This window comes from Hippopotamus amphibius, chromosome 9 (assembly GCF_030028045.1).
Source record: "Hippopotamus amphibius kiboko isolate mHipAmp2 chromosome 9, mHipAmp2.hap2, whole genome shotgun sequence".
NCBI lineage: Eukaryota > Metazoa > Chordata > Mammalia > Artiodactyla > Hippopotamidae > Hippopotamus > Hippopotamus amphibius.
Window position 1 is genome coordinate 73,325,076 of NC_080194.1, and position 24,718 is coordinate 73,349,793.

Here is a 24,718-nt window from a genome sequence, read left to right on the forward strand (position 1 = left end):
CTTTGCTTCTGCTGAGTTCTCTACAAGGAATTCTCTACCCCACCATCCTCTTCCCTGCCCCCACCCAGCCACCAAGGCTCCACTTAGCTATATGCCCCCTGGTCCCCACACCTTACTACCTTCTTTTCTTTACCCTCTTCATGCCTCATACCCATAGTGCTGCTCTCACCTCCATCATACCACCATCTGGTCCAATTCTGGCCACCCATTTTACATATGGGGAGACTGGAGTTCAGAAGGGGCAAAGAGACCTACCCAAGGATACACAGCAAGTTGGAAAAAAAGCTTTCAGGAAATAACTATGCCAATTGTCACTGGCAAGTGATGTCAGCAAAGAGTAGAGAACTCTGCCAAGAACTCTATAGAAAAACCAAAAAACATAGCAAAAATTGTCAGAATCAACTTTACTGGAACTCTAAAAAGTATGCGAAGTTTACAGTAACCATTTGAACATTTAAGGAAGAAAAAGGTGACTGAAACCCAGCAGGAGAGCTTTGTGATACTTTAACCTACCCATCCTTCCTCACCCCCCACCTTGAGGATGGCAGCCTGTATCCCTGGTATGGGTTATTGGGGTCAGAGGGAGCAGAACAAACCTTGTTATTAAAGAATCATGGTGGTTTTAACCTATCTGGGGGCTCCTTGAAGGAATAATGCTAAAGGTTTGTCTTTATTCCCTAAGTAGGGACTCTCCCAGGATGAAGAAGTACCTATGGAGGTCATTGGTCAAAAACATCCAAAGGCAAATGAACTACCTACTGCCACCTGGGGAAAAAAGAATTATCAGTTGGAGTGAAAAATAGACACTCCAAAAAGCCTTGAAGAAAGGCAGGGAAATGAGATGCTGGGCAATCTAGAAGACCACATACATACCCAGGGTTGGACAAATGTTCACAAAAAGCATAAGAAGATTCTAAGCTCTGACCTCTGACTGACAAGCTCTATGCAGGCAAAGAGTGACGGCTAAATCAGAGTTGTAAATGGCCTGACTGAGCACTGAAGTCATGACCCCACACACACATGCAGCCCAGCTTCAAAGACTGAGACTTTGTTTTTTTCCAGGTGTTTTAGGGACTTCAGTGACCACACACAGCAAAGTACCTAGTCTTCACAAAAAATAGCTTAAAAAAGTTACTAAACAAAACTACAATTCACAATAAGCAGCAACAACAAACTCTGGGGAGGGGAAGAATCTGACTTCCAGAGTTATCACATTGTAATAATCAAAATGTCCAGTTTTCAACAACAAAAAAAGTTATGAAACTTGCAAAGAAACAAGAAAATATGGTCCATTCGCAGGGAAAATAAATTAATAGAATATTTCCCCAAGGAAGCCCAGACACTGGACTTAATAGACAAAGACTTTAATCAACTGTTTGAAATATGCTGAAAGAAGTGAAGGAAACCAGAACAACATCTCATCAAGCAGAGAATATCAATAAAGGGACAGGAATTATAAAAAGGGACCAAATAGAAATTCTGGAGTTGAAAAATACAATAACTGACATAAAAAAATCACTACAGCAGTCAACAGCAGATTTGAAAGGGCAGAAAGAAGAATGAGCAAACCTGAAGATAGCTTAATTGAGATTATCCAGTCTGGGGAGGAGGAAGAAAAAAGGATTAAGAAAAATGAACAGAGATTAAGAAACCTACAGAACACCTTCAAGCGGACCAACATATGTACAACGGGAATCTCAGAAGGAGAGGAGAGGGAGAGAGGTAGAAAGAATATTTGAAGAAATTATGACCCGAAATTTCCCAAGCTCGATGAAAGATATGAATCTACACATCCAAAATACTGTATAAATTCCAGGCTGGATAAACTCAAGCAGATCCTCACTGAGACACATTATAATCAAACTATCAAAAGACAAATACAAAAAGAGAATCTTAAAAGCAATGAGAGACAAGTGACTCGTCATATACAAAGGGTCTTCAATATGATTAATTGCTGATTTCTCATCAGAAACCATGGAGACCAGAAGGCAGTAGGATGATATATTTAAACTGCACAAAGGAAAAAAACACATTTCAAACAAGAACTCTTTGTGTGGCAAAAATATCCTTCAAAAGTAAAAGAGAAATTAAGACATTCCCAGAAAAACAAAAACTGAGGGAGTTTGTAGCTAGTAGACCTGCTTTACGAAAAATGCCAACAAAAACCCTTCAGGCTGAAATTAAATGGCACTAGACAGTAACTCAAAGCCATACAAAGAAATAAAGAACCTGGTAAGATAACTACAAAGGTAAATATAAAATCCAGCCTTGTTGTTATTTTTGATTTGTAACTTTTTTCTGTGTGATTTAAAAGACAAATGCATAAAATAACAATGACAAGTCTATGTTAATGAAGACAGTGTATAAAGATGTAATTTCTGACAATAATACTATAAAGAGAGAGAAATGGAACTGTATAGGAGCAGAGTTTTTATATATTGAAGCTACGTTGGTGTTAACCTCCACTAGATTGTTATAAATGTAAGATGTTAATTGTAAACCCCAGAGTAACTACTAGAGGAAAAATATGTATGTGTGTGTGTGTGTGTATGTGTGTGTGTATTCACACACATACAGAGAGAGAGAGAGAGAAATGAATGAGAAGGGAACCAAAACAGTAGAGTAGGGGAAAAAAATCAATTAAACACAAAAGAAGGCATCATAGAGTAGAATCATTAAAAAAAAAAATGAGCTTATATACAAAACAGAAATAGACCTACAGACACAGAAAACTAACTATGGTAGCCAAAGGTGAAAGTGGGAGAGGGATAAATTAGCAGTTTGGATTTAACAGAAACATACTACTATTTATAAAATAGATAACCAATGAGGACCTACTATATAACCCAGGGAACTATACTCAATATTTTGTAATAAGTTATAAGGGAAAAAAATCTGAAATATGTATATATGTATATATACATATATATATGTATATATATATATAAATACACACACACATATAACTGAATCACTTTGCTGTACACCTGAAACTAACACAACACGGTACTCATAAATCAACTATACTTCAATAAAAAAATAAAATTTAAATTTAAAAAAAGTCATTATAGAGGAATTGACGGGGAAAAGATATGACATATAGAAAAAAATAGCAAAATAGCAGAAGTAAGTCTTTAGATGAAAATAAATTTAACTCTTCAGTTAAAAGGTAGAGGTTAGCAGAATAGGTTTTAAAAAAATAACACATGATCCAACTATATGCTATCTACAAGAGACTCACTTTAGATCCAAAGACACAAATAGGTTGAAAGTGAAAGGACAGAAAAATATGCTCTATGCAAATAGTAAGCAAAAAAGAGCTGGGGTGGCTATATTAATATCAGCAAAATGGACTTTAAATCAGTAATTGTTACAATAGACAAAGAAGAACGCTATATTTTAATAAAAGACAATCCAACTGTTACCACAAATTTATCTTTCAACTTCACTCTGATCCATGAATCTGGGCAAAGTACATCTAGTCCCCACACTGGCCTCACCACAGAGCCAGAAATCATATCTTACTGAAGTACAGCAGCCTTCCCTGAGGTTCTTAGAGAAGCAGGTCACGTGTAACACAGATCTCTGGGTTCTCACAAGCACCAGCTAGCCTTGCAACCTTGGGCAAGTCCCTCCTCCTGAGACCACAGTCCCCATCTGTATGTGAGGGGCTACCACAACAGCCTCAGAGCCTTCCCTGATACCACCACCCCACCCCACTGTACCACAGGCAGGGCAGAAGCCTCCCCCACCGCCAGGCTCCCTCCCACCCTACTCCACCCGCGGGACTCCTGCTATCACAGTTCCATTCATGGGCGCCCTTGCTGTGTTTCAGAGCTGCCTTCTCCTTTGGTCTGGAAACTCCTCCAGGACAGAGAGCAGTCATTTTATCTCTGCATCCTTTGTACCCAGCCTGGTTGAGAAAAGGGGCTGAGTGCCACTTTGCTGGGTGGGTGAGTGAGAACGTGGCTGGAGGAGATGGCTTCTGGCCCACTAGGAACCTCCAGATACTTCCACCCCACTCCCAAAGCCATCAACATGATGGGTCTGCCCAGACTACCACAGGGTACCTAGGAAAGAGCTCATGCTCTGCAAATGCTACCCAGCAAGGGAAGTCTGACCTCCTCCCCTGAACCCTGTGCCTGCTCCTTGTGCCCCACCCCTGTGCCCTGCACAGCAGCCCCCTCCCAAGGTCTCCTCTCACTGTGTCTGCCCCCCTCACCTGCATGGCTCCCTATCTGGACCTGCCCCATCTCGTATCTAAATTACCCTATCTGGGCTTCAGTTTCTTCACCTGCAATATCAGCACAAAGAACCCTACCTCACAGCCTTATGACAATAAAGTGAAATCATGTATAGAGAGTACCTGGCACATAGCAGGACGAATGTGGATGCTACTTTTAAAGAATTAGAACCCTCAACAAATGAACAAAATTTTTTCGTAAGTGAAGAGACTTGGATTCTTAGCCCATCTTTATGAAGGTGTTTTCTGTGCCTGGAACACTGTGGGGCTCAGAAAGGCTGGCATGATGGATGAATGGAGGGCATGAGGGAGGGATGCGTATCTGTCCCTGGTATGTCCCACGCTGGGACACTCTACACGTGGGGCAAGAATCCTCATATTCTCTGAGGTCTCCTCAAAGAACTTATCCCAAATAAATATTTATCCCAAAGTGGAAGAGAGAAAAGAATGGGAAATCCTCATACACAGGAACACTATTAACATGATTTTAGTAGTAATCGCGGCAGTTAACCTTTTCTGAGCTGTGTGCAGCATTGGGCTGAGCATTGTATATGTGTTATGATATTTTGCTCTCCAGCATCGCTTTGAGTTAGGTATCATTCTCGCCCCAGCCCCTCGGACCAAAGGAGGGTGTAATCACAATTATTCATTCATTGAGCACAGAGCTCCACCTCTGAGCAGGCTGGTGCTGGAGCTGAGGAGGCAGCGGGGAGCAGGATGAAGGCTGCCCCCATTTCCGGGCTCACCAGGAGGCCCCAGGAAAGCACGGGAAGAAGGTGGAGTGTGATCAGTCTCTAATGTGGGCAGAGCAGGGAAGGGTCCCAAAGGGAGTGGTGGCCGCAGTAAGGCCTTAGAAGTCAGCCAGGAAAAGAGGGAGGAAGGGCTTGGGTAGAGAGACTGTCTTTCAGGACAGGAAAGGGGTGGAGGGAGGAGGGGAGGAGGAAGGTGGACGTGGTAGGCAGGTGAAAGAAGAAGCACTTCGATTGAACCCCTCGTGGCATTTCATCTTCTCAACAACCGTCCTGGGAAAGGACGGTTTTTATCCTCATTTTATAGATAAGGAAACTGAGGCCCAGGAAGGCTGAAGGATGTGCCCAAAGTCGCAAAGCCCAAGCCGAGCCCAGGGCTGTGAGTTCTGCCTGAGTTGCTGCATGGCTGGCTGGCTCCCCAGAGCTGGGACCTCATTCAGGACCAAAGAAGTACCAGAAATGTGCTTTCTGTGTGAGGGGTGGGCAGAGCCAGGTTCACCTGCAGACACCTGCTCCCAGCAGAGGTTGTCAAGTGAGGTGGGCCAGCATTCAGGGGGGCTGGTTGAGGGAGGGTGGACAGCGAGTCAGAGGCCTCCTGGGGGAAAATGGCTGTGGGGGTATGTGTGGCCCAGACCCTCCCTCTAGGGTCTGCAATGTCCCCATCCACCTAGCCCTGCCTGAGCCCAGGCCCTGGCACCCAGCAAACACCTAGTGACAGTGACTTTTCCTTCTGTTTTTGGTCTTGACCATCTCTGATGGGCCTTTGAACAGGCTGTCAGGCCAAGGGGCTCTAGAGGGGGTCTCCTCCAGCCCCGGGACAGAAGACTGTCTATCCTGATCCTGCCCTGATGCCTGCTTCACACTCACACACACACACTCACACACACACACTCACACCCACACACACACACACACACACACACACACACTCTCACACACACACACTCACACACACACACTCACATACACACTCACACACACTCACACACACACACACACACACACTCACACTCAAACACACAGCTGCAGGACAAGGCTGCCCATTGGTCCCAGACGGTCCTGGAGGACATGAAGCCACTGGCCAAGCCCCCACAGCACACACCCCCACCAGCCCGAGGGCCTGGTGCCAGGCCAACCTGGCTCAGGGCCCACATTCCTGGCTCTGGAGACCAGGAGCTCATTAGAGCCTCAGGCTGATCACGGGGAAGGGTTGAGGGTCAGGGGCCACTGTGGCCCTAGGAAGGAAGGGGAGCTGGAGGACTCAGCTGGGGGCAGCACCTCTGCTTCTTCCCCATATTACCCTTGGGGACTACAGCTCCAGTCATGTCATCCCCCACTCGCTGCTCCCCAATCAGGCTCAAGGCCCTTCCTGGTCTGGCTTCAGTAGACTTGCCAACTTCCACCTCCCTTTCCCCAAGGGCTTTCCTACATTTGGGCCTTTGCACATGCTGTTCCACTGCCTGGAATACCTGGGGATTCAGAGATGTATATAAATAAGTAATTTCTGACCAGTGGAGTGAGTTCAATGAGAAAGGGAGGCCCCAACAGACACTTGAGAGGGAGAAGTTCTAGACTAGGCCTGAGAGAGTCAGGGAAAGTTTCACACCTGGGTTTTGAAGCATAGATAGGAGTTTTCTAGAAGAAAAGATTAGAGAGGGGATCCCACAGCTAAGAGTGTGGATAAGAGAATATGGGATAGGGCAGGATGAGCCACCCAATAGGGTTATGCCTGGCATAGAAACATGAAGGCCATTGGGGTATGGGGAGCACTCACCTGCTGAAGAATCACCATTGTCCTTGGTCAAATGCTCCTGCTGCCTGCCTGGCCAGACACAGTTCTGCAGGGGGAGAGACCATGTCAAGCCTCTGAACTGGCAGCCCTGAAAGCACTGAGCCTGGCTGGGGTCACCTAGGCTCTTCCCAAAGCCCCAGCCCCTCCCCCCTCTGGCGATCCCTCCCTGGATTCTCTCCCTCTGGCCATAGCCCAGTTTGCATGACCTGAGCCTCTGCCACCATCAACAGTTCCACTGCCCAGAGCAGCTGAGCTCCTTTTTCACTACTGTTACTCAGAGATTCCCAAAGGGCTCCTAAGAAGTAGAAATTGCTGCCCCCTCCCCTGGACATATGGGCAGAAGGGCCCAGAGAGGGACCAAGACTTGCCAAAGGTCACACAGCAGGGCAGGGCAAATTCAGGACTAGGACTTGGTCTCTGGCCACCCCGCTCAGAGCTGCCCCAGGAGGACAGGTGACAGGGACAGCCTGGCCCAAGAGAAGGGTCAGGCTGAGCATGATCTGCTCGTGACACGCTGTGCCTAAAACCCTTCCAGAGCACCCCCTGCCTTCAGGATGAGGGCTCTAATCCCTCCCCATCTTGCGTTTGAGGCCCAGCACTATTCGTCTCAGTCTGGCCTCTGCTTTCTTCCTTCTCCACCCCTGCCCTTGAGCCATCCTCAGCGCTCACTCTTCCTGAAATGTGCTGGCCCTTTTTATACCTCTTGGACTTTGCAAACACTGGACCCTCTGCCTGGAATTCTGACGAATAAATTCCCACCTATGCTTCATGGCTCAGTTCAGATGGTACCTCCTCCAGGAAGCCTTCCCTGACCATCTTCAGGCTGCCAAGAGCCCCGATGTTTCCCTCTAGCCAGCCCTGACCATATGTGTTTGTTGTCTGGTCGGGGTCTGTCCCCACCTCTGCTTCCAAAGGGAGTTGATACAGGGCGGGGCGCGGGGCTCAGCCATCACCTCACACAGCACAGGGCCAGGCCCAGGGATGGCTCGGGGAGGACTGAGCGTGGTGAGCAAAGGCAGCCCCAGCCCACAGGCCCTGGCATGAGACCCTTCTGGCTCCTACCTGCCTCCCAGGATGAGCATCAATTTTTCACAAGGTCCATTCAGAGGCACTGGGGCATTGGATCCTCTGCCCACGACACCGCCTGACACCTGAGCCCTGACCCCTGCCCTGGGGCTCTGGGATACAGCAGGCACACCGTCCTTCTGGAGACCTTCCCTGGGTGCCTGGCTGGGAAGGGAATTCAACAAGGGCCAGCAGGCAGCTGCCGTGGGGAGCTATGTCCGTGAAGATGGTGCCCAGCTGTGGTGCTGGCATCCTGCACCAGTGGGAGCCACAAGAGCCAGGTGCAGAGCCAGGGCCGTCAGGGCTTCGCAGGGTGGAAAGGGGTTGAAAGGGCATAGAATTTAAGGGCCGCGTGTGAGGAAAAAGCTACAAAATAGATATTTCTTTTTCAAAAAATAAAAACAAATCTCTGTTCCAGTTAATTGCTTTTTAAATTGACAACAGGGAACACAAAACTGTATTTACATTTCTACACCCATGCTCAGTTTTACCTTGTCCCCACAACAACCCTGGCTGGTGGGGCTTCCTTTCCCATTTCACAGATGGGAAATTTGAGGCACAGAGGAAGGAAGTGACTTATCCAAGGAGGAAGATAAAGAAAGAGATAAAGAAAGAGATAGTGGCTGAGAGAGGCCTGAGACAGAGTCGGGGACAGAGGACTCTCTCTCTGCCACCCCCAGCGTGTCGGTCCCCCCCCGCCCCCCCCCCCCCCCCAGCTCTGGTCAGAGATGCCGGGGACCCAGACCAGGAGCAAGTGGCCAAGGGGGCAGTGGCTCCAGGGTGGCCCGAGCCCATGACTCCCCGGAAGTCCAGCCAACCCCCTCCCAGTGCCCAGGACAGCGGGCAGTCCATCCTTACCTGGGTCCCAGCTGCCCACCGGCCTGGCTGTAGCTGCCACCTGCACAGAGGGCTCGGGAAGCTGGGGTAGCGGGTCTGGGACCATGTGCAGACACACACCCCCTCTTCCTCAGTCTTGCTCCATGACTTGCCCTGGGGGTCTCTCTGGGTCCTGCAGTTTTTCACTGTGTGACTCACTCTCTCAGTCTCTCCCTTTCTTTCCTGCCCAGGGCAGCTCTCTGGCCGGCACCGCTGCCCTCTCCTCCCCACTCCAGAGCCTGCCCCCGGGAGGCGGAGTCCGAGAGCCCTCTGAGGTCTGGGTGTCGTGAGTGACGTCAGCATGGGAGGCGGGCTGTGCTGCCCAGGGCCCCGGGGGAGCGCTGGCCACCTCGTGGGAAGGCAGGGGCCGCGGGGTCTCTCTTGGCTGTGCAGCTGACCGGTGTGGGACCAGGCCTGGGGCCCCTCATCCCAGCCTCAGCTGCCCCCTGTCATTTGCTGTAACGCCCACCCCCTGCGCTCAGCACCTGGGCAGGAAATCTTGTTCCGTTCCTGACTTGGTCACGGATTTGCTGAGTCTTGGCCCCTGCCTTCTCTCTGCCAAGCCTGTTTGCGTCTCTGCAAAACGGCTGTTTGAGACTCTGAGAGCAAAGGAGCAGGCAAGGCGGGGCAGAAGGTAGCAAGCCCTGCCCGCTGGCCCCTTCTCCCCCGTCCCCGTACGCACGCTGCCCTTGCCCCAGGCCGCTTCCCGAGGGCTCCCCTCCGATGTGTCCCCCTGAAGCTCATCACTTGCCCACCACCCGCAGCTTGCTCTGGGGGCTGGGCGGCGGGGATGGCTGTTGTCTCTAATCATCCAGGAAGCTTTCTCAGACCGGCTGACTGGGAGCAGCCCCGCACGTACCAGGGACTCATGCAAACTGAAGCGGAAAATGTGCTTTTACAGGAGGGGAGCGGGGTGAACGAGGAGGAGTAAACAAAATGGGCGTTATTAGCGTCAGCGAAGACAGTGACACTGAGGACTCCCTGCCGAGACCCGGCCCTTGCACGTCATGGCCCTTTGCCTGCGGCGACCCTGGCAGCTGCCCCAGCCTTACAGGTCTCTCCAGGACAGCTCTGGCCGGGGCAGAGGGAGGCGCAAGTGGGATGTGCCTACAGGGAAGGGGCCACCTGGCTGCCACCCAAAAGAGGAGGTGGGGGACCCGGGGAGGGACCAATGGCCCACTGCCCCACCTCCTGGGCGCAGGCACTGCTGCCCCATGGCGCCCCCTGGAGAGCAAGGCTGAGCATCCAGCCTCTGCCGGAGGCAATGGGTGGGAAGCACCGGTGCTGGGACCCAGCCTCTACCGAGGCCGGGGCTTCCTCTGACCGGACGATCCTAAACCCGGAAGACCCCTGGCTGCTGGCGTGTGCTTGGCCGGGCACCCGTGAAAACCATCCCCACTGCTGGACTTCCACCTGCCGTCGACACTTGGTAACTACCTTCCCTCTAATCATCTTGGGCTGAGCCTCCCAGACTGGGCAGGCAAGTGGTGCCAGCCTCACACAGATGGGGAAACTGAGGCCCAGAGAGGAAATGGTGCCCCAGGCAGAATGCAGGTCTGAGCTGTGAGGGATGGGTGTGGCGTGGTAGGGAGTGGGGGGGTATGTGGTTCTCTCCAGCTGCCGCCCAGCTACAACGACTCAGCACCCACCGGGGCCAGGCACTGCCCTAAGGTGGGACGTCATTCATCACATCCTTCCCTCACGGTCTTGAGAGGAAATCTTGGTCTTCATTTGTTTATTTTTCCCTTACTCCCCACTCCCAACCCAGTCATCAAGTTCTGTCTGCTCTACCTCCGAAATCTATTTGGTCTCTCCTCACCACCACCCCTGGCTTTCTGGCTCGAACTGCCAGCATCTTCCCCTCAACAGCCTCCACTCTGATCCCCTCCACCTCCACCCACTCCCCCACAAGCCCATCTCCTTTTTGGCTGTCCTTCACGCAGCTGCCCCCTCTATTCCACAACTGGATCAGAGCGAGGCCTTCCTGCCCCCAGCAGGCTCAGGGCACGGCCAGTAGCACCCACACACGGCCTCACCACTAATTCTCTGTGTGTCTCCCCCGCTAGCTCGTACACTGCCCCAGAGCCGGCACTGCGGCTGCTCCCCTGCACCCCCAGGGCCCGAGATGGGACCTGGGACGGGGCCAGGTGAAGGGACGGCTGAATGACCCCAGCGACGTCAGCACCGTCCCACCGGGCAGGCAGCGGGGTACAGCCTCAGCTGCAACTCCCTCACGTGGCTCTCTAACCAGAGGACAGTCACCCAGGCCTGGGAAACATTCCCTTCACTGTCCCTTATCCCCAGAGGGACAGACAGACACAGGAAGGCCTCTCTGGAATTGCGGTGACATTTATTCTGAGGACAGAACAGGTCTCCACTTCCCTGACCCTGTGCTCGGCCCTGAGAGGGAAGAAGCCCAGGGGGGGGTGGCGGGCAGCACGGGCCCCCCCCACCCGCAAGTGGGGGCTGGGGGCGCACCGGCAAACAGAGCAGCTGCTCCCCCCACCCACCCTCCAGCCCCGGCCTGAAAGAGCTCCATCCTTACCGGCCCAGCCCCCAGGGCCTCCTGGGGACCAGGATCCCCACGCAGCCAGGGGCCAGCCTGGCCCACCCAGAGGGGAGGGAGCCAGGGCAGGGCTGCCGAACCAGGGGTCAAGGGACACACTGCCCAGCCCCCAAGCCGAAGCCCACACAGGTCGGCCCGCTGGTCCTGGTTGCCCCAGTGGCCCAGGTGGACGTGGCTGAGCAAAGACCTGGGCGTCGGCCCTCGCCTCTCCACCCCGCTCGGGAGTCCGCCTTTCAAATAGACGCTGAGAAGTGGTGATTACATGACCGTGTACCGTGTGTGCAGGTACAGAGATACATAGAGAAAGGGCACTGTTTTGCCCTTATTCAGCACGTGTTAGGAAGAGTGCTGACAAACGAGAATCACTGGCCCCACTTTGCAGAGGGGGGACATCGAGGCACAGGAGGTTTAAGCGACTTGCTCCTGGTGACATGCAGTCCTCACCCTAGGCTCGGGTTCTCTAGACGTCCCAGCTTTTTGAGAAGGAATCCTCCTGTCCTCCCTGCCATTCAGTTCCTGGCCCCTCCCGTGACCCAGGGCCAGGACACAGGAGCAGAGCCAGCCGGAGTGAGGGATCAAGAATCCAGCATGTTCAGCCAGGACACTGCACCCAACAGCCAGAGCTGGAGCTGAAAAGTCAGGTTTCCCAAAGGAATTCCCAGCAAGGCCACAGGAATTCCCAGTCTTGAACCAACTGGACTTTTGCATTTACATCATCTGGCCTGGAGCGCAAGAAGGGCACAGAGGAGATCCAAAGCTGGTCACAGTGCCAACACGCTCCAAGAACACAGGCGGTGCCAGCTTGTAAAACCTTCAAGCGCAAACCACTGTCTTCTTCACCCGCCTCCAGACCTCCTCTGAGAAGGTATGACCTCGCCCACGTCTCTCCCCAATCAGATCAAAATAAAATCAGAGGATCACAGGAACTGAAGTTTAAGAAGAAAAAAGGGTTCAGGCTTTCAGTTTTCCTTTAAAAACCCCTGGTTAAAATTGAGAGTTAAAACGGAAAGAATATAAAACGTGCGGGACTAAAAGGAGCATTTTGGTCCGGGCAGTAAGAGGGTTATGGCTCCTCAGCTGCGTTTGGGGGGAATGTTGGTGGAGAGGCCTCTGGTCAGACAATGGATTTACCATCTTCCGTGAAGTCCAATGTGCGAACTGACCCCCGCGGGCCTGAGAACACCACCCCAGAGTCCCTTCTCCCGGGAAAAGCCCAGGTCTTGCAGCAGAGAGGGTCCTAGGAGCACGTGCCTCCCCTCAGGTGCCCACGCCCCCTCCACCCGCCTGGCCGCTACACTGGACACACTCCTTCCCGCATCATGGCCGTGGAGAGAGAACGCCCTTTCTCACCACCACTGCCACCACCTCTCCAGGGACCCTAAACCAGAGGCTGGGAATGAAATCAGAACCTGGAAGGAGAAGGCCGCAGCTCCTCTGGGCATCTGCCTCTGAGAGGACCTGAGAGCGGAGGCGAGGCCCAGGATGGACGCCGGGTCTCCCAGAGCTGCGGGGAGAGGCCCGGCTCCACCTGGGGTCTCATGGGCATCGTTTATTCATTTGGCAAATCTCCTTTGAATAAATAGATGATGGGAAGGTGAGTGGATGGGATTTAAGAATGGACAGGTGTCACCTGGACATTTCCCAAATTCCAGCCTGAGCAGGAACCCAAGAGCCAAGAGTCCTTTCAGGGTGGCTAGAAAACCAGATGTAGGTGACAACGAAAGCAAGTCTGGGACACTGGGGCAGGTCTGGGACGCCAGGGGCAAGAATGGGCCTTGGGGATGTGGCAGTTTGTGTGTAAACAAGTGACATCTTCTTGGCACTCCGTTGGCAGACAGCAGGGCTTTGGGAAAAGGTTTTCAACGGATAGAGTCCCTTAGCCATGGTGGCAGCTGGGGTGGGGGAGGCTATTTTACACCTCAGGCAAGAAGACTCCTCCATGAGAAGGGAATGTTTTGGGGTCCTCAGGACACTGGGGCCCAGGGAGGGGCAGAGAACTCCCAAGGTCACACAGCAAGTCAGTGGGAAAGCTAGGAAAAGGACCCCAGTGTCCTGGCTCCCAGGCTAGTCCCTGGCCTGGTTGGGGACATGCAGATGGTGGCGAGAACGGTGGGTGCAGGCAGCAGGCGGGATCAGACGGCCGTGAGGGAGGCACTGCTGAGGACGCGCACCGCAACGGTGCCCGGCAGGTCGCTGGGCTGCTGGCTGCTGCGGTCTCGGAGGTGGAGGGTGTGCACGGCCTGGAGGTCATCCGAGTTGGCCTTCAGGTGCACCTGGCCCAGGAACTCGTCCTTCAGGACTCGGTGGTTCCAGATCTGGGAGGAGACAGAGGATGGTTGGGGGCCATCTCCAAGATGAGGACTACAGGTCTGTGGGGGGTGCTGACGGTAGCGACAGAGCCTTGAGTCCCCTTCCTACGGCGCGCGCTGGGCTGAGGAGGAGCCCAGCATCTGCCTCCCCATGGACCCTGGGCAAGACCGTGCCCCTTCCAGAGCCTCAGGCTTCCTCCCATATGTCAAAGCTCCCTTCCATGTATACAGTTAAGTCTGTCATTATTAGCTCTGGTGGTGACCTTGGACAAGTGATACACCTGCTCTGCTGGTTTCCCCATCTTTAACATGAGGGTTGGATCAATGGCTCCTAAGGGTCCTTGCAACCCCAATACCTATGATCTGTGATTTGCTCCAGTGGGACTCGGTGTTAAAAAAAAAAAAGAAAAAAGAAAACACTTGGAAACCCTACAGTAGTTCCCCCAGGATACCCAAGTGTTTGTTTACAGATGGTTTCTCACCGGGAGAGATGCTGGCCTGGGCCCCAGGGACAGAGGGCTTCCTGCCAATGAGCTCAGAACGGTGGCCACCTATGGCTGAGAGGGGAAGGAAGCCCACACCCAGGACCCTGGCCTTTTGATCCCCTGCTCTCAGGCAATAGCCACCTCCCCCATCCACCACCAGGAGAGTTTAAGGAGCAACTCCCAAAGCTTTGGGGTAAGGTCGGCAGAGATGACCACTGTCCCTGGCCGGGAGACTGACCCTGCTGTGTCCCACAACCACTACAGCTAATCCAACTCATCCATCCCACAGAGGGGACTCTGGGATACCAGGAGGGGCAGGCGAGAGAACTCCCTGGGCCACACCATGTTGGGGACAGAGTGGGAATGAGAACTCAGCATTCCTGGGTCCCTGTCAGAGGCCCTGCCACGCTGGGTCCAGCCACTCTGAGTGGGGAAGCATGAGGCCAGGGGCCCAGGAGGGACCCCAGACAGGCGGACTCACCTGCACAGTGATGGGCTGGCTAGGCTTCTTGCGGTAGAAGATGCCTTTCACGTCGTACTCAGGCGTCGAGGTGCCTTTCTGCACGGCCGAGCGGACTTTGTCCCCCTCACACTTGATGATCACGTAAGAGTTAGCCCCTAGAGAGAGAGAGAGTGGGCAGCGGGGTGAGGGTGGGGCCTGGGGCAGGGCCCGGACGAGACAGACATCCGGAAGCAGAAGCCTGGGCTCGTGCATTCAGGAGAAAGGAGACCAGAGCCTGACCAACTTCCTAACTTCCAGAGACAGGAGGTGGCACACTGGTGATCTCTGGCCTCCAGACCTTTACCCAAGCTGTTCCCCCTGCCAGAGCACCTTACTCCCCCACTTCCCTTCACCAGGCTTCATACTAACACCTCCTCAGCCTGGAGAAAGGCCACCCCCTCCAGGAAGCCTTCCCTGAGCCCTCGCTCCCAGCTGCCTGTCCCTGTGTGACTGTGTGACTGCCCTGCCACACTGGCAGCCGCCCAAGGGCAGGAGGCAGAGCCTGTTCCTCTCTATGTGCCCAGCTTCATCCCAGGGCTGGGCCCAAAGTGCATCTCAGGGTGGGTTTGCTCATTCAATGAGTGAGAGCAAGAGAGCTCTGGGGGCTGTGGCTGCGGAGGGGAGGAGGGCTGAGGGTTTCCTCCAGGCAAGCTCACCTGTCGGGGAGTCTTTGAGACCAGCGGCCCCCAGGACGTGCACCTGGGTCACCTGCTGGGGGTAGCCACACAGGGAGCTCCAGCAGGAGCGGGGAGGCTCGTCCAGGCGCAGCTCCCTGGTGCAGGGCAGAGGAGAATAGGCGGGAGGTGATGCAGAGGGGCCAGGAAGATGGAAGGTCAGGGGATTCAAGAAGGGTGCGGTGGGGTCAGGAGCAGAGTTTAGTCCAGACAGTGTTCATCTCGGGCAAACAAACCCTCACAAGCTTCCTGCTGCTCCTTCCCTACCCAAGAGCACCCCCTCCCCGCCCCAAGGGAAAAGCAAAGTACTAAGCACTACTGTGTGCCAAGCACTCTGCTGGGGTAATATTGCAGGTATTAATTCTAATCCTCACAAAGCCCTGTGAGATAGGTAATTACTATTGTGCCCATTTTACAGATTAGGGAGCATTAGGCTCCCCGGCAGAGGGGGCTTGCCCTCACAGTGCACACCGGCGGGACTGAGGTCCACCGGTTCCACAAGCTGCCTCGGCAGTGTGGGACGTGGGCAGGGAGCACCGACTTTGGGCTGCCTCCCAAGGTGGGAGGGCAGTGTGGGACGCACAGGTCTGCACCGCAGCAGGGACGGGGATGGCTTCAGGGTCCATCTAGCCAGACTCCGCCGCTGGTTGTATGACCTTGGAAACCACCCCCAGTCTTGATCCCCAATTCTGATCTGTAAAATGGAGGGGTCAGGCCTCCCACCCGGGGTTCAGGAAGAGCAAATGAGATGAGTGAAAGCTTCTTTGTAAACTGTGAAGTGCTGTGCACACATGAGCAGCTGTTCCTTCGTGTAGCCAAGAGCAGCTGGGACAAGGGAGCCAAGGAAGGAGAGAGAAGAGATGGATGTGAATGGCAGCCCAGGGAGGCTGGAGGCCCAGGCTCCACGCCTTAGGACGGCGTGGAGCCTGAACACCTCTGGCCTGCAGACTGCGGGTCAGCCTGGTGTAGACCTGGGCCCTGGCAACCCTGGCCCCCAGCCGGCCCCCACGCACCGGCAGTTGGAGGGCACATCAGTGAAGACCCGGAGCAAGAACTCGCCAGTGTGGCCTGGCTCGAAGGTGGTGGGGATGATGACGTAGCGGCCCTCAGGCTGCTCCGTGCGCAGGAAGACACTGCGGGAGTTGATGTAGATGGAGCTGGCGGCCCTGTGCTGCAGGCTGTGCATGCGGTACTGGCGGTTCTCCTCCACCTGCCGCGGGCCGAGGTGCCAGGTCACACAGAGCCCCCAGCCCACCCCACCCCGCATCCCATATCCCGCATCTCCCCCACTTCCCCCTCATTGCCCAGAATAGGCAAATCTACAGAGTCCGAAGTAGATGAGCATCTCCCTAGGGCTGGTGGGGAGGGAGGTGGATGAGACTGGGTGGTGACGGCTAAAGGGTGCGGGGTTTCTTTCTGGGGTGATGGAAGTGGTGAAAAATTGTGGTGATGGCTGCACAACTCTACAAATACACTTTAAATGAGTGAATCAAGTACTTCCCCGGTGGCGTAGTGGCTAAGACTTCACGCTCCCAGTGTAGGGGGCTGGGGTTCGATCCCTGGTCATGGAACTAGATCCCACATGCCACAACTAAGAGTTCGCATGCCACAACCAAGAAGCCAGTGAGCTGCAACTAAGGAGCCCACCTGGCACAACTAAAACCCAGTGCAACCAAATAAATGAATTAAATATTTTAAAAAAAAATAAATGCGTGAATCATATGGTATGTGAACTATATCTCATAAAGCTATTTGGGGGGTTGCAGTGGGAATCCCCCTGGTGACAATGTCCACAGGGTTTCTGACATTAGAACAGAGTATCACTATCTGTCCAGGTCGCAGCATGTGTCTATGAAATGACTTTACCAGCTGCCAGGACATGCGGTACAATTCATGGACTAAGAGCCATGATAAGCTACAGTCACATCCGTGAAGGTCCTGCTACATCAAAGTCACAACATCAGCACGCAATGAACGTCCCAGCACACTGACGTGAACAGACTGTCATCGTACGACCCTGCACGTCAAACGCCAGGGCCTCAACTCAGGCACGTGGTGTCCTAGGTTCCTGGTGTCTGGCAGGCCCCCGGTGGCCTGCTGTGCTGGGTGTCATCACACACAGAGTGTCACAACATGCGGAAGGCCTCGGGACCCCGGCCAGGGGAGCAGCCAGTGGGAAGCCCGCCTGGCTCTGCCCAGGATGCCTCTTCCCAGTGCCCAGCAAGGCCTCCAACTCAGGGGGGCCAGAGCCCCGAGGAAGGGAGCAGTGGGGGACCTCCCAGAGCCCAGCCCCGACCGCCAGCAATCCTCCCCTTCCCGGTCCGAACAGCCTGTGGGTCTGGGGCAGGAAGAAATCAGGCTGAGAGCTCCCATGCAGCCAATGCAAGGCAGGCTGGGCCTCTGTGGAGACGGAAACAGAGCCCGTGTCACAGCCGGCACATGGCATCAGCCAATGTGGCCAGAGGGACGGGGTGATGTCAGAGACCAAAGTGTTCTAGCATGTTCTCCCCCAGGCCCAGGCGGCCCAAACTCTCCTCACCCGGAGCAGGGGTCCCAGCTGGCCTCACCTTGTAGATGTCGAAGCCAATGGCCAGGTTTTCACCCTTGCCGTCCCGGCGGGTGGACTGTTTCGGCCGCTGCTGGATGCAGATCAGCACTTCATCTTCTGGCTTTTTGACATCAAAGATGTACTGCAGGTGCAGCAGAGGAAGAGGGACGTGCAGTGAGACCACACCGAAGATGGGCCCGCTGGCTCCCGGAGCCCGGCACAGAGCTCAGCTGCGTGAGCTTGGGCAAGTCACATCACCTCTCTGAGCCTCAGTCCCTCATCTGTGAGATGGGCTGACAATGACTCCCACTCCCACGCGGGGTCAAGGACTCGAGGAGATGACGGATGCTCAGCGCCAAGCCTGCATGCAGTTGGTGCTCAATGAAGGCACACCAGGCGTGAGGGCTAGGTGGGTGCCAGGGTCAAGACCAAGGAGGCCGCAGGGGAGGAGTCCTTTTGGGGAGCCAGTGTGGCCGAGTTCCCCAAGAAGGAGCAGCACTGTGTGTGGAAACAAGGGGTTTGAGCCCCAAGCTCAGCCTCTAAATAAAATGTCCCTGTAACTCTTGTCAGGACACTCACTCGTCCTCAGAGCCCCGGTTTCCTCATTTGTACCATCTGCAGGTCAGACTGTGAGGTTGGGGGTGGACAGGACTACCCAATCGTGCCCAGCCGACCCCACTGTACAAACGGATGCACCGAGGCCCACGAAGGGACAGGGATGTCCCTCAGGTCATGCTGGAGTCTGTGGCAGGACAGTGGCGAGGGCCCCACAGACGCTTACGTGGGGAGGTGGGTCCCCAGGAGGCCCACCTGTGGGTTCTGGAAGAAGGTGTCCTTGTGGTTGATGCAGCCGCCACTGCGGTTCTGCAGCGGGTCCTCGTGCCGCGTCCAGGCGCCGCGCAGCTGGGCCTCCTCCCACGTCTTGTGGATGCTCAGGTAAGACGTGTTGATCAGGCGGCACTTGATGATGTCCGTGAAGTATCGGCACAGGTCCTCGAAGGTCATCCTGGGCGTGGCAAGGGGCTGAGCCGACCAGTCCCCCTACCCGGCCACCCGCCCCGTGTGCCCTGAACCACGGCCCACACAGTAGTGAATACGGACATGGCATCACACGGACCCTTCACATCTCGTTAGGCCTCAGTCTCCTGATGTGTAAAATAGGAATGAATCTGACAACAGCAGCCTATCTCGCAGAGTTAGTGTAGGAATTAAGCGATGCAATAAAACCACATAGTACAACTTCCAGCAGACAAGAGCGGGCAAAGCCTGGCTGTTACAATTATTAATAGTATGAGTAACTGATATGTACAGCCCTCTATGGTTTATAAAGCATGTTTCCATCCATCGTCGTCCACGGCTAGTGGTAGGAACCCCTTGGTAAGTGAGCTGCAGTGGCCAGGATGCTGCCACACCTCCAGGAGCCTGGGCAGGGGAAGGGGAAGTGCCCACCCCCCCGCCAGTGTGCACCTATATGAGAATATGCACATACAGGTGTCCAGGGTGAACATATATGAGAAAGGCCTTAGGAGGAAGCCCTTTCCTGATGAGGGTTTTCTATTGGTGTGCTTTAATTCAACTAGCCCCTGAGTCAGACTGGGTAAAGTGGATCTCGTCCAAAGGAGCCCAAACCAAAGGGCCTGGGGGACCTCCTGCAGCAGCTCCCCTGACACTTGCAGAAGGGGACCTCACTGGGGTGCCAGGATCACTGCCATCTGTCTCTGGGTCTGCCTGGGCCCTCACAACATCTCCCACACACAGGGTACCCGGTACCCCTCCAGGAAGTGGCTCAGTCTCCAAATCAAGTGTCCTGCTGCAGAAAGACAGGGAGCCTGGCACACAGTCAGGGCGAAACGCAGAAGGAATGAATGCAGGAGTGAATGAATGCAGGAGTCATTATTCTGCTCTTTAACCAAGGCTGCGGCCACCTCCCCAGCCCACACCCGTCACCGCCCTGACCTCACTCTTCCTGAACCCAAGTGTGCTCTCCTGCCTCTGGGCTGGGTCTCTGTCCTTGTGGACAAGGGCTCCTCCGCACCCTGAGTCTTAGCTCCTCTGCGAGGCCTCTCCTCTTCCTACCTGTTCTGGGCATCAGGCTGCCAGCGTGCCCTCTGCCCTCTGGTCAACTCCCCACCTGCTGGTACCCTGGTCTGCTTGCCAAAGGCTTAGCCTGGGTACCAGAGAAGCCCAGGGTCCCCGGACGTGGGCAGCAGGGACATTGGGGATGAAAGGGTCCATTCTGCCCAATTCACTTTACAGAGCAGGAAACAGGCCCAAAGATATGCCATGACTTATCCAAGGCCACACGGCAAGTTGATGGTGAGGCATTTGCTACAGCCCTGGCTCCCATCTTCCTGTCCAGTGCTCCCTGCCTGGCACACGGGAGGCTCCCCTCTCAGCCCTGAACACCCGCCTGGGGCAAAAGCACACTCACCAGAACTCGCCGTCATCCTGCACGGTCACACCCAACTTCTCCCGCTCACTCTTGCTCACCTTCTGCCACTCCTCTGAGCTGGGATGTGAGCACAGGGGAGGGAAAAAGGAGGAGTATCAGAGGAGGGACCCCATCAGGGCCACCCTGGCAAGGGACAGGAGGCATGAGGGACAGCTCAGCACCAGGCCTCCATCAGTGTGGGTGTGGCCGGGGGCACCCAGGGCCATGCCCAGCCCCTCTCCAAGAAGCCCTGTCTGCCCACTCTTGAAGGTAACTGTGGGCTGCCACCATGCCAGGGACCCAGAGGTCTGGAGCAAAGCTGCAGGCTGGGGGTAAGGGGGGGCTGACCCTCAAGGAAGGGAACTCCTTCACTGGGGGCCTGCGCTCCGCTCCTCTCCTGGCCTCGCCAGGGCCATGAGCCAAGCACAAGGCAGTCACCCCCATTCCCACCCCTGGGGGCCTCCCTCCCTGCTTTCTTCTCCACTCACGCACCAGACGGGTCTCTACATCCCCTACGGGAGTCAGCTCATCCCCACCTCCAGACCTCTGCCCATGCTGAATCCACACCCCCCCAACATGCCCACTCCAAAGTAAGTCTTCTCCTAATGTCATCCTCCCCCCAAATCCTTCGAGGCCCAGCCCTGGTGCCACCTCCTCCAGGAAGCCCACCGTGTCCTTGCCCAAGCCCTCGTCTCCGGCCCCCCCACCTCGGTCTGCCCTGTGCCTGCCCCGCCCCCCCGCCGAGCCCCGGGCCTCACGTGTCACTCCAGGGCCCATTCCACTCCCGCTCGCCCCAGGGGTTGCGCAGGCGGATCATGTCCAGCTTCTCTGACTTGAAGAAGGCCAGCAGGCCGTGGCCCAGGCGCACCTTGCGCACGTCAGTGATAGCATACGCGTGGCCCTTCACCAGGCCACACGCCAGCCGGGCCTCCATGTCTGCCGCCGTCACTGCCTGCGGGACACAGCGGCTCAGAGGGAGGGCCTGTCAGGCTGCAGCTGGAGCCAGAGGCCACACCGCCCCCTACAGGACAGGGAGGGAATGGCAGCCCCACACAAAGGGGCGCCCTCCTTCCTCTGAGGTTAGGGACTGAGCTCCACGTTCACAGCCCTTTACAAAGCCCGGGAGCAGCAGTGCGGGGTAAAGGAAGGGACCTGCAGTGGGATCGGCCCAGGGCTGTGTTGGAGTCGACCAGCACTGGCTCAGTTTTGCAATCTGGTTGTTAAAACGTTAGCTTGAAATCAACTATGGTGGGAGTATTTACACCACAGAAGTCAGCAAATCAGGGCTTTTTAATTTTCCAGAGTCTTTTACCAACACACTACTGGGTCAGCCAAACCTGGGTTCAAATTCTGCCTTCACTGAGCCCCAACTTTCCCTCCCAAAACATGAGCAGTCAATGAAACAAGACGATCCTCTTGAAGAGCCCAGGCCTGTGCCAGCAGGCAGTATGGGCTATCCCCCACTTCCCATCACCTGGCAGCTATGATGCCTCAGACCTTGGCCGAGGGACTTCCCTGGTGGTGCAGTGCTTAAGAATCCACCTTCCAATGCAGGGGACAGGGGGTTGATCCCTGGTCAGGGAACTAAGATCCCATATGCTGCAGGGCAACAAAGCCTCTGTGCCACAACTAAGACCCGACACACCCAAGTAAATAAATAAAATATAAAAAAAAAAACCACCTTGGCTGAGGGACCCTCAGATGCATAGACACCCATCACTCCAATACGAAAGGGCTGGAAAAGGGGGACGCTGACTGAACAGCGTGGGCAAGGCCTTTCACAGTGTCAAGGTTAGGGCAGGGGGCCTGAGGCTTGTGCTGTCCAGCACTGGGGAGGGGCTGCACCCTCTCACTGCTCCCCTTCCCCCATGAGACTGAGGGTCTGGATTTATGAGCCAACCCAGGCAGGGGCTCTGCCTGGGAAGCCGGTCACCTGCAACCCCCATCAGGGTCAATGAGGGGGAGGGGGCAGGTCCGGGGCCAGGCTCTGTGTTCTCACCTTGATGGAGGCGCTGATGAGGCCTCCCCGGCTGTGCACTTTCAACACACGCTCGAAGAGCTGGTTTCTCTTGACCTCGTCACTGGCGAAATCACCCTCGGTCAAGTCGATGGGCTCAGAAACCCCACCTGTGAAGTCCACCAGCGCGTCCGCCGTGTTGCCTCCATCCAGGGCCTGGTAACAGCCCGCCAGCCTGGAAGCAATGTGGAAAGAACTCCCAGCTCACATTCCCCAGCCAGACTAAATCCTTCACCTTATAGGGGAGATTTCTGAGACTCAGAGAGGTCAAGAGAACTACTAAGGTCACACAGCAGGCCACATAACAAAGCCAACACTAGAACCCAGGTCTCTGGACCCCAGGACAGCGTCTGTCCCTCTGAACCACACCATTTTGTCACTCAAATGCCCCTTAGCCTTCACAGCCCCGTCTTCAAAAATTAGCTGTCCAGAAATCCAGCAATTCTTTTCAAAAGTGTTAAAAGTTCATATGTCTTTTGATGTATCAATTCTAGATGGGTAATACCATCTATAACAATGTAAAAGTAGCAATCACCTAAATGCCTAACAACAAGGCACTGGTTTTAAAGCTAATATTGCATCTCAACTCTGGAACATCAAGCAGCCATTGAACAAAACAATGTAAAGGAATTCCTACTGCAGGGAAAATGCTAGTGCCTGCCTGTTACATTTGAAAAAGCAATACAGAAGATTCCAATTATGTCTAAAATGTATACAATAATTCATTTCAAAAAGAATAAGTATCTACTATGTGCAATGTATCAGGTGCTAGGGACACAGCTGTGGCTCCTTGTTTAAATGTTAGGAAAAGGGTTGGGGTCTTAAAGGCAGGGTGCCAAATGTGAACATGAGAAGCAGAATGGGATATATGACAAAATACCATTTTTGTAAATTGAAAATATATGTCCACAAAACACCAGCACAGGTTTTGCAAGGTAACCTACAAACAAAAGAGGCATCAAAGATGTTAAAAGAGCTGCCAGTGAAGGCGGAACACTCCCAAACTCATTCTACGAGGCTACCATCACCCTGATACCAAAACCAGCCAAAGATGTCACAAAAAAAGAAAACTACAGACCAATATCACTGATGAATATAGATGCAAAAATCCTCAACAAAATACTAGCTAACAGAATCCAACAGCACATTAAAAAAATCATACACCATGATCAAGTGGGGTTTATCCCTGGGATGCAAGGATTCTTCAATATACGCAAATCAATCAATGTGATACATCATATCAACAAATTGAAGGATAAAAACCATATGATCATCTCAATAGATTCGGAAAAAGCTTTTGACAAAGTTCAACATCCATTTGTGATAAAAGCTCTCCAGAAAATGGGCATAGAAGGAAATTACCTCAACATAATAAAAGCCATATATGAAAAACCAAAAGCCAACATCGTTCTCAATGGGGAAAAACTGGAAGAATTCCCTCTAAGAACAGGAACAAGACAAGGGTGTCCACTCTCACCACTATTATTCAACATAGTTTTGGAAGTTTTAGCCACAGCAATCAGAGAAGAAAAAGAAATAAAAGGAGTACAAATTGGAAAAGAAGAAGTAAAATTGTCACTCTTTGCAGATGACATGATATTATATATAGAAAACCCTAAAGACTCTACCAGAAAACTGCTAGCACTCATTGATGAGTTTAGTAAAGTAGCAGGATACAAAATTAATGCACAGAAATCTCTTGCATTCCTATACACTAACAACAGAAGAGCAGAAAGAGAAATTAAGGAAACTCTCCCATTCCCCATTGCAACCAAAAGAATAAAATACCTAGGAATAAACCTGACTAAGGAGGCAAAAGATCTGTATGCAGAAAACTTTAAGACATTGATGAAAGAAATCAAAGACGACACAAACAGATGGAGAGACATACCATGTTCCTGGATTGGAAGAATCAACATCGTGAAAATGACTGTACTACCCAAAGCAATTTACAGATTCAATGCAATCCCAATCAAATTACCAATGGCATTTTTCACAGAACTAGAGCAAGAAATCTTACGATTTGTATGGAAACGCAAAAGACCCCGAATAGCCAAAGCAATCTTGAGAAGGAAAAATGGAGTTGGTGGAATCAGGCTTCCTGACTTCAAACTATACTACAAGGCCATAGTGATCAAGACAGTATGGTACTGGCACAAAAATAGAAAGGACGATCAATGGAATAGAATAGAGAACTCAGAAGTAAGCCCAAACACATATAGGCACCTTATCTTTGACAAAGGAGGCACGAGTATACAATGGAAAAAAGACAGCCTCTTCAATAAGTGGTGCTGGGAAAATTGGACAGCTACATGTCAAAGAATGAAATTAGAACACTTCCTAACACCATACACAAAAATAAACTCCAAATGGATTAAAGACCTACATGTAAGGCCAGACACTATAAAACTCCTAGAGGAAAACATAGGCAGAACACTCTATGACATCCATCAGAGCAAGA

At 53.3% G+C, this 24,718-nt stretch overlaps 2 protein-coding genes across 3 annotated transcripts in view; both read right to left on the bottom strand.

Annotated features, from left to right (window-relative positions):
• MYO7A (myosin VIIA) overlaps positions 1–9,506 on the bottom strand; it is a 99,663-nt gene extending 90,157 nt beyond the window's left edge. Inside the window, exons 1-2 of the mRNA XM_057748595.1 lie at positions 8,708–9,506; positions 6,767–6,830 (exon numbers count right to left, since the gene is read on the bottom strand). Coding sequence (XP_057604578.1) covers positions 6,767–6,784 — 18 coding nt within the window. The 5' untranslated portion in view covers positions 6,785–6,830; positions 8,708–9,506. The remainder of the gene's footprint in view (positions 1–6,766; positions 6,831–8,707) is intronic.
• A 2,735-nt stretch (positions 9,507–12,241) lies between these two features.
• The window catches only part of CAPN5 (calpain 5), a 54,739-nt gene continuing 42,262 nt past the window's right edge, over positions 12,242–24,718 (bottom strand). For both annotated transcript variants that reach the window (XM_057695354.1, XM_057695355.1), the window contains exons 5-13: positions 22,240–22,432; positions 20,999–21,192; positions 20,241–20,318; positions 18,620–18,815; positions 17,829–17,951; positions 16,275–16,471; positions 15,244–15,359; positions 14,567–14,703; positions 12,242–13,606 (exon numbers count right to left, since the gene is read on the bottom strand). In XM_057695354.1, coding sequence (XP_057551337.1) covers positions 13,424–13,606; positions 14,567–14,703; positions 15,244–15,359; positions 16,275–16,471; positions 17,829–17,951; positions 18,620–18,815; positions 20,241–20,318; positions 20,999–21,192; positions 22,240–22,432 — 1,417 coding nt within the window. In that variant the 3' untranslated portion in view covers positions 12,242–13,423. The remainder of the gene's footprint in view (positions 13,607–14,566; positions 14,704–15,243; positions 15,360–16,274; positions 16,472–17,828; positions 17,952–18,619; positions 18,816–20,240; positions 20,319–20,998; positions 21,193–22,239; positions 22,433–24,718) is intronic.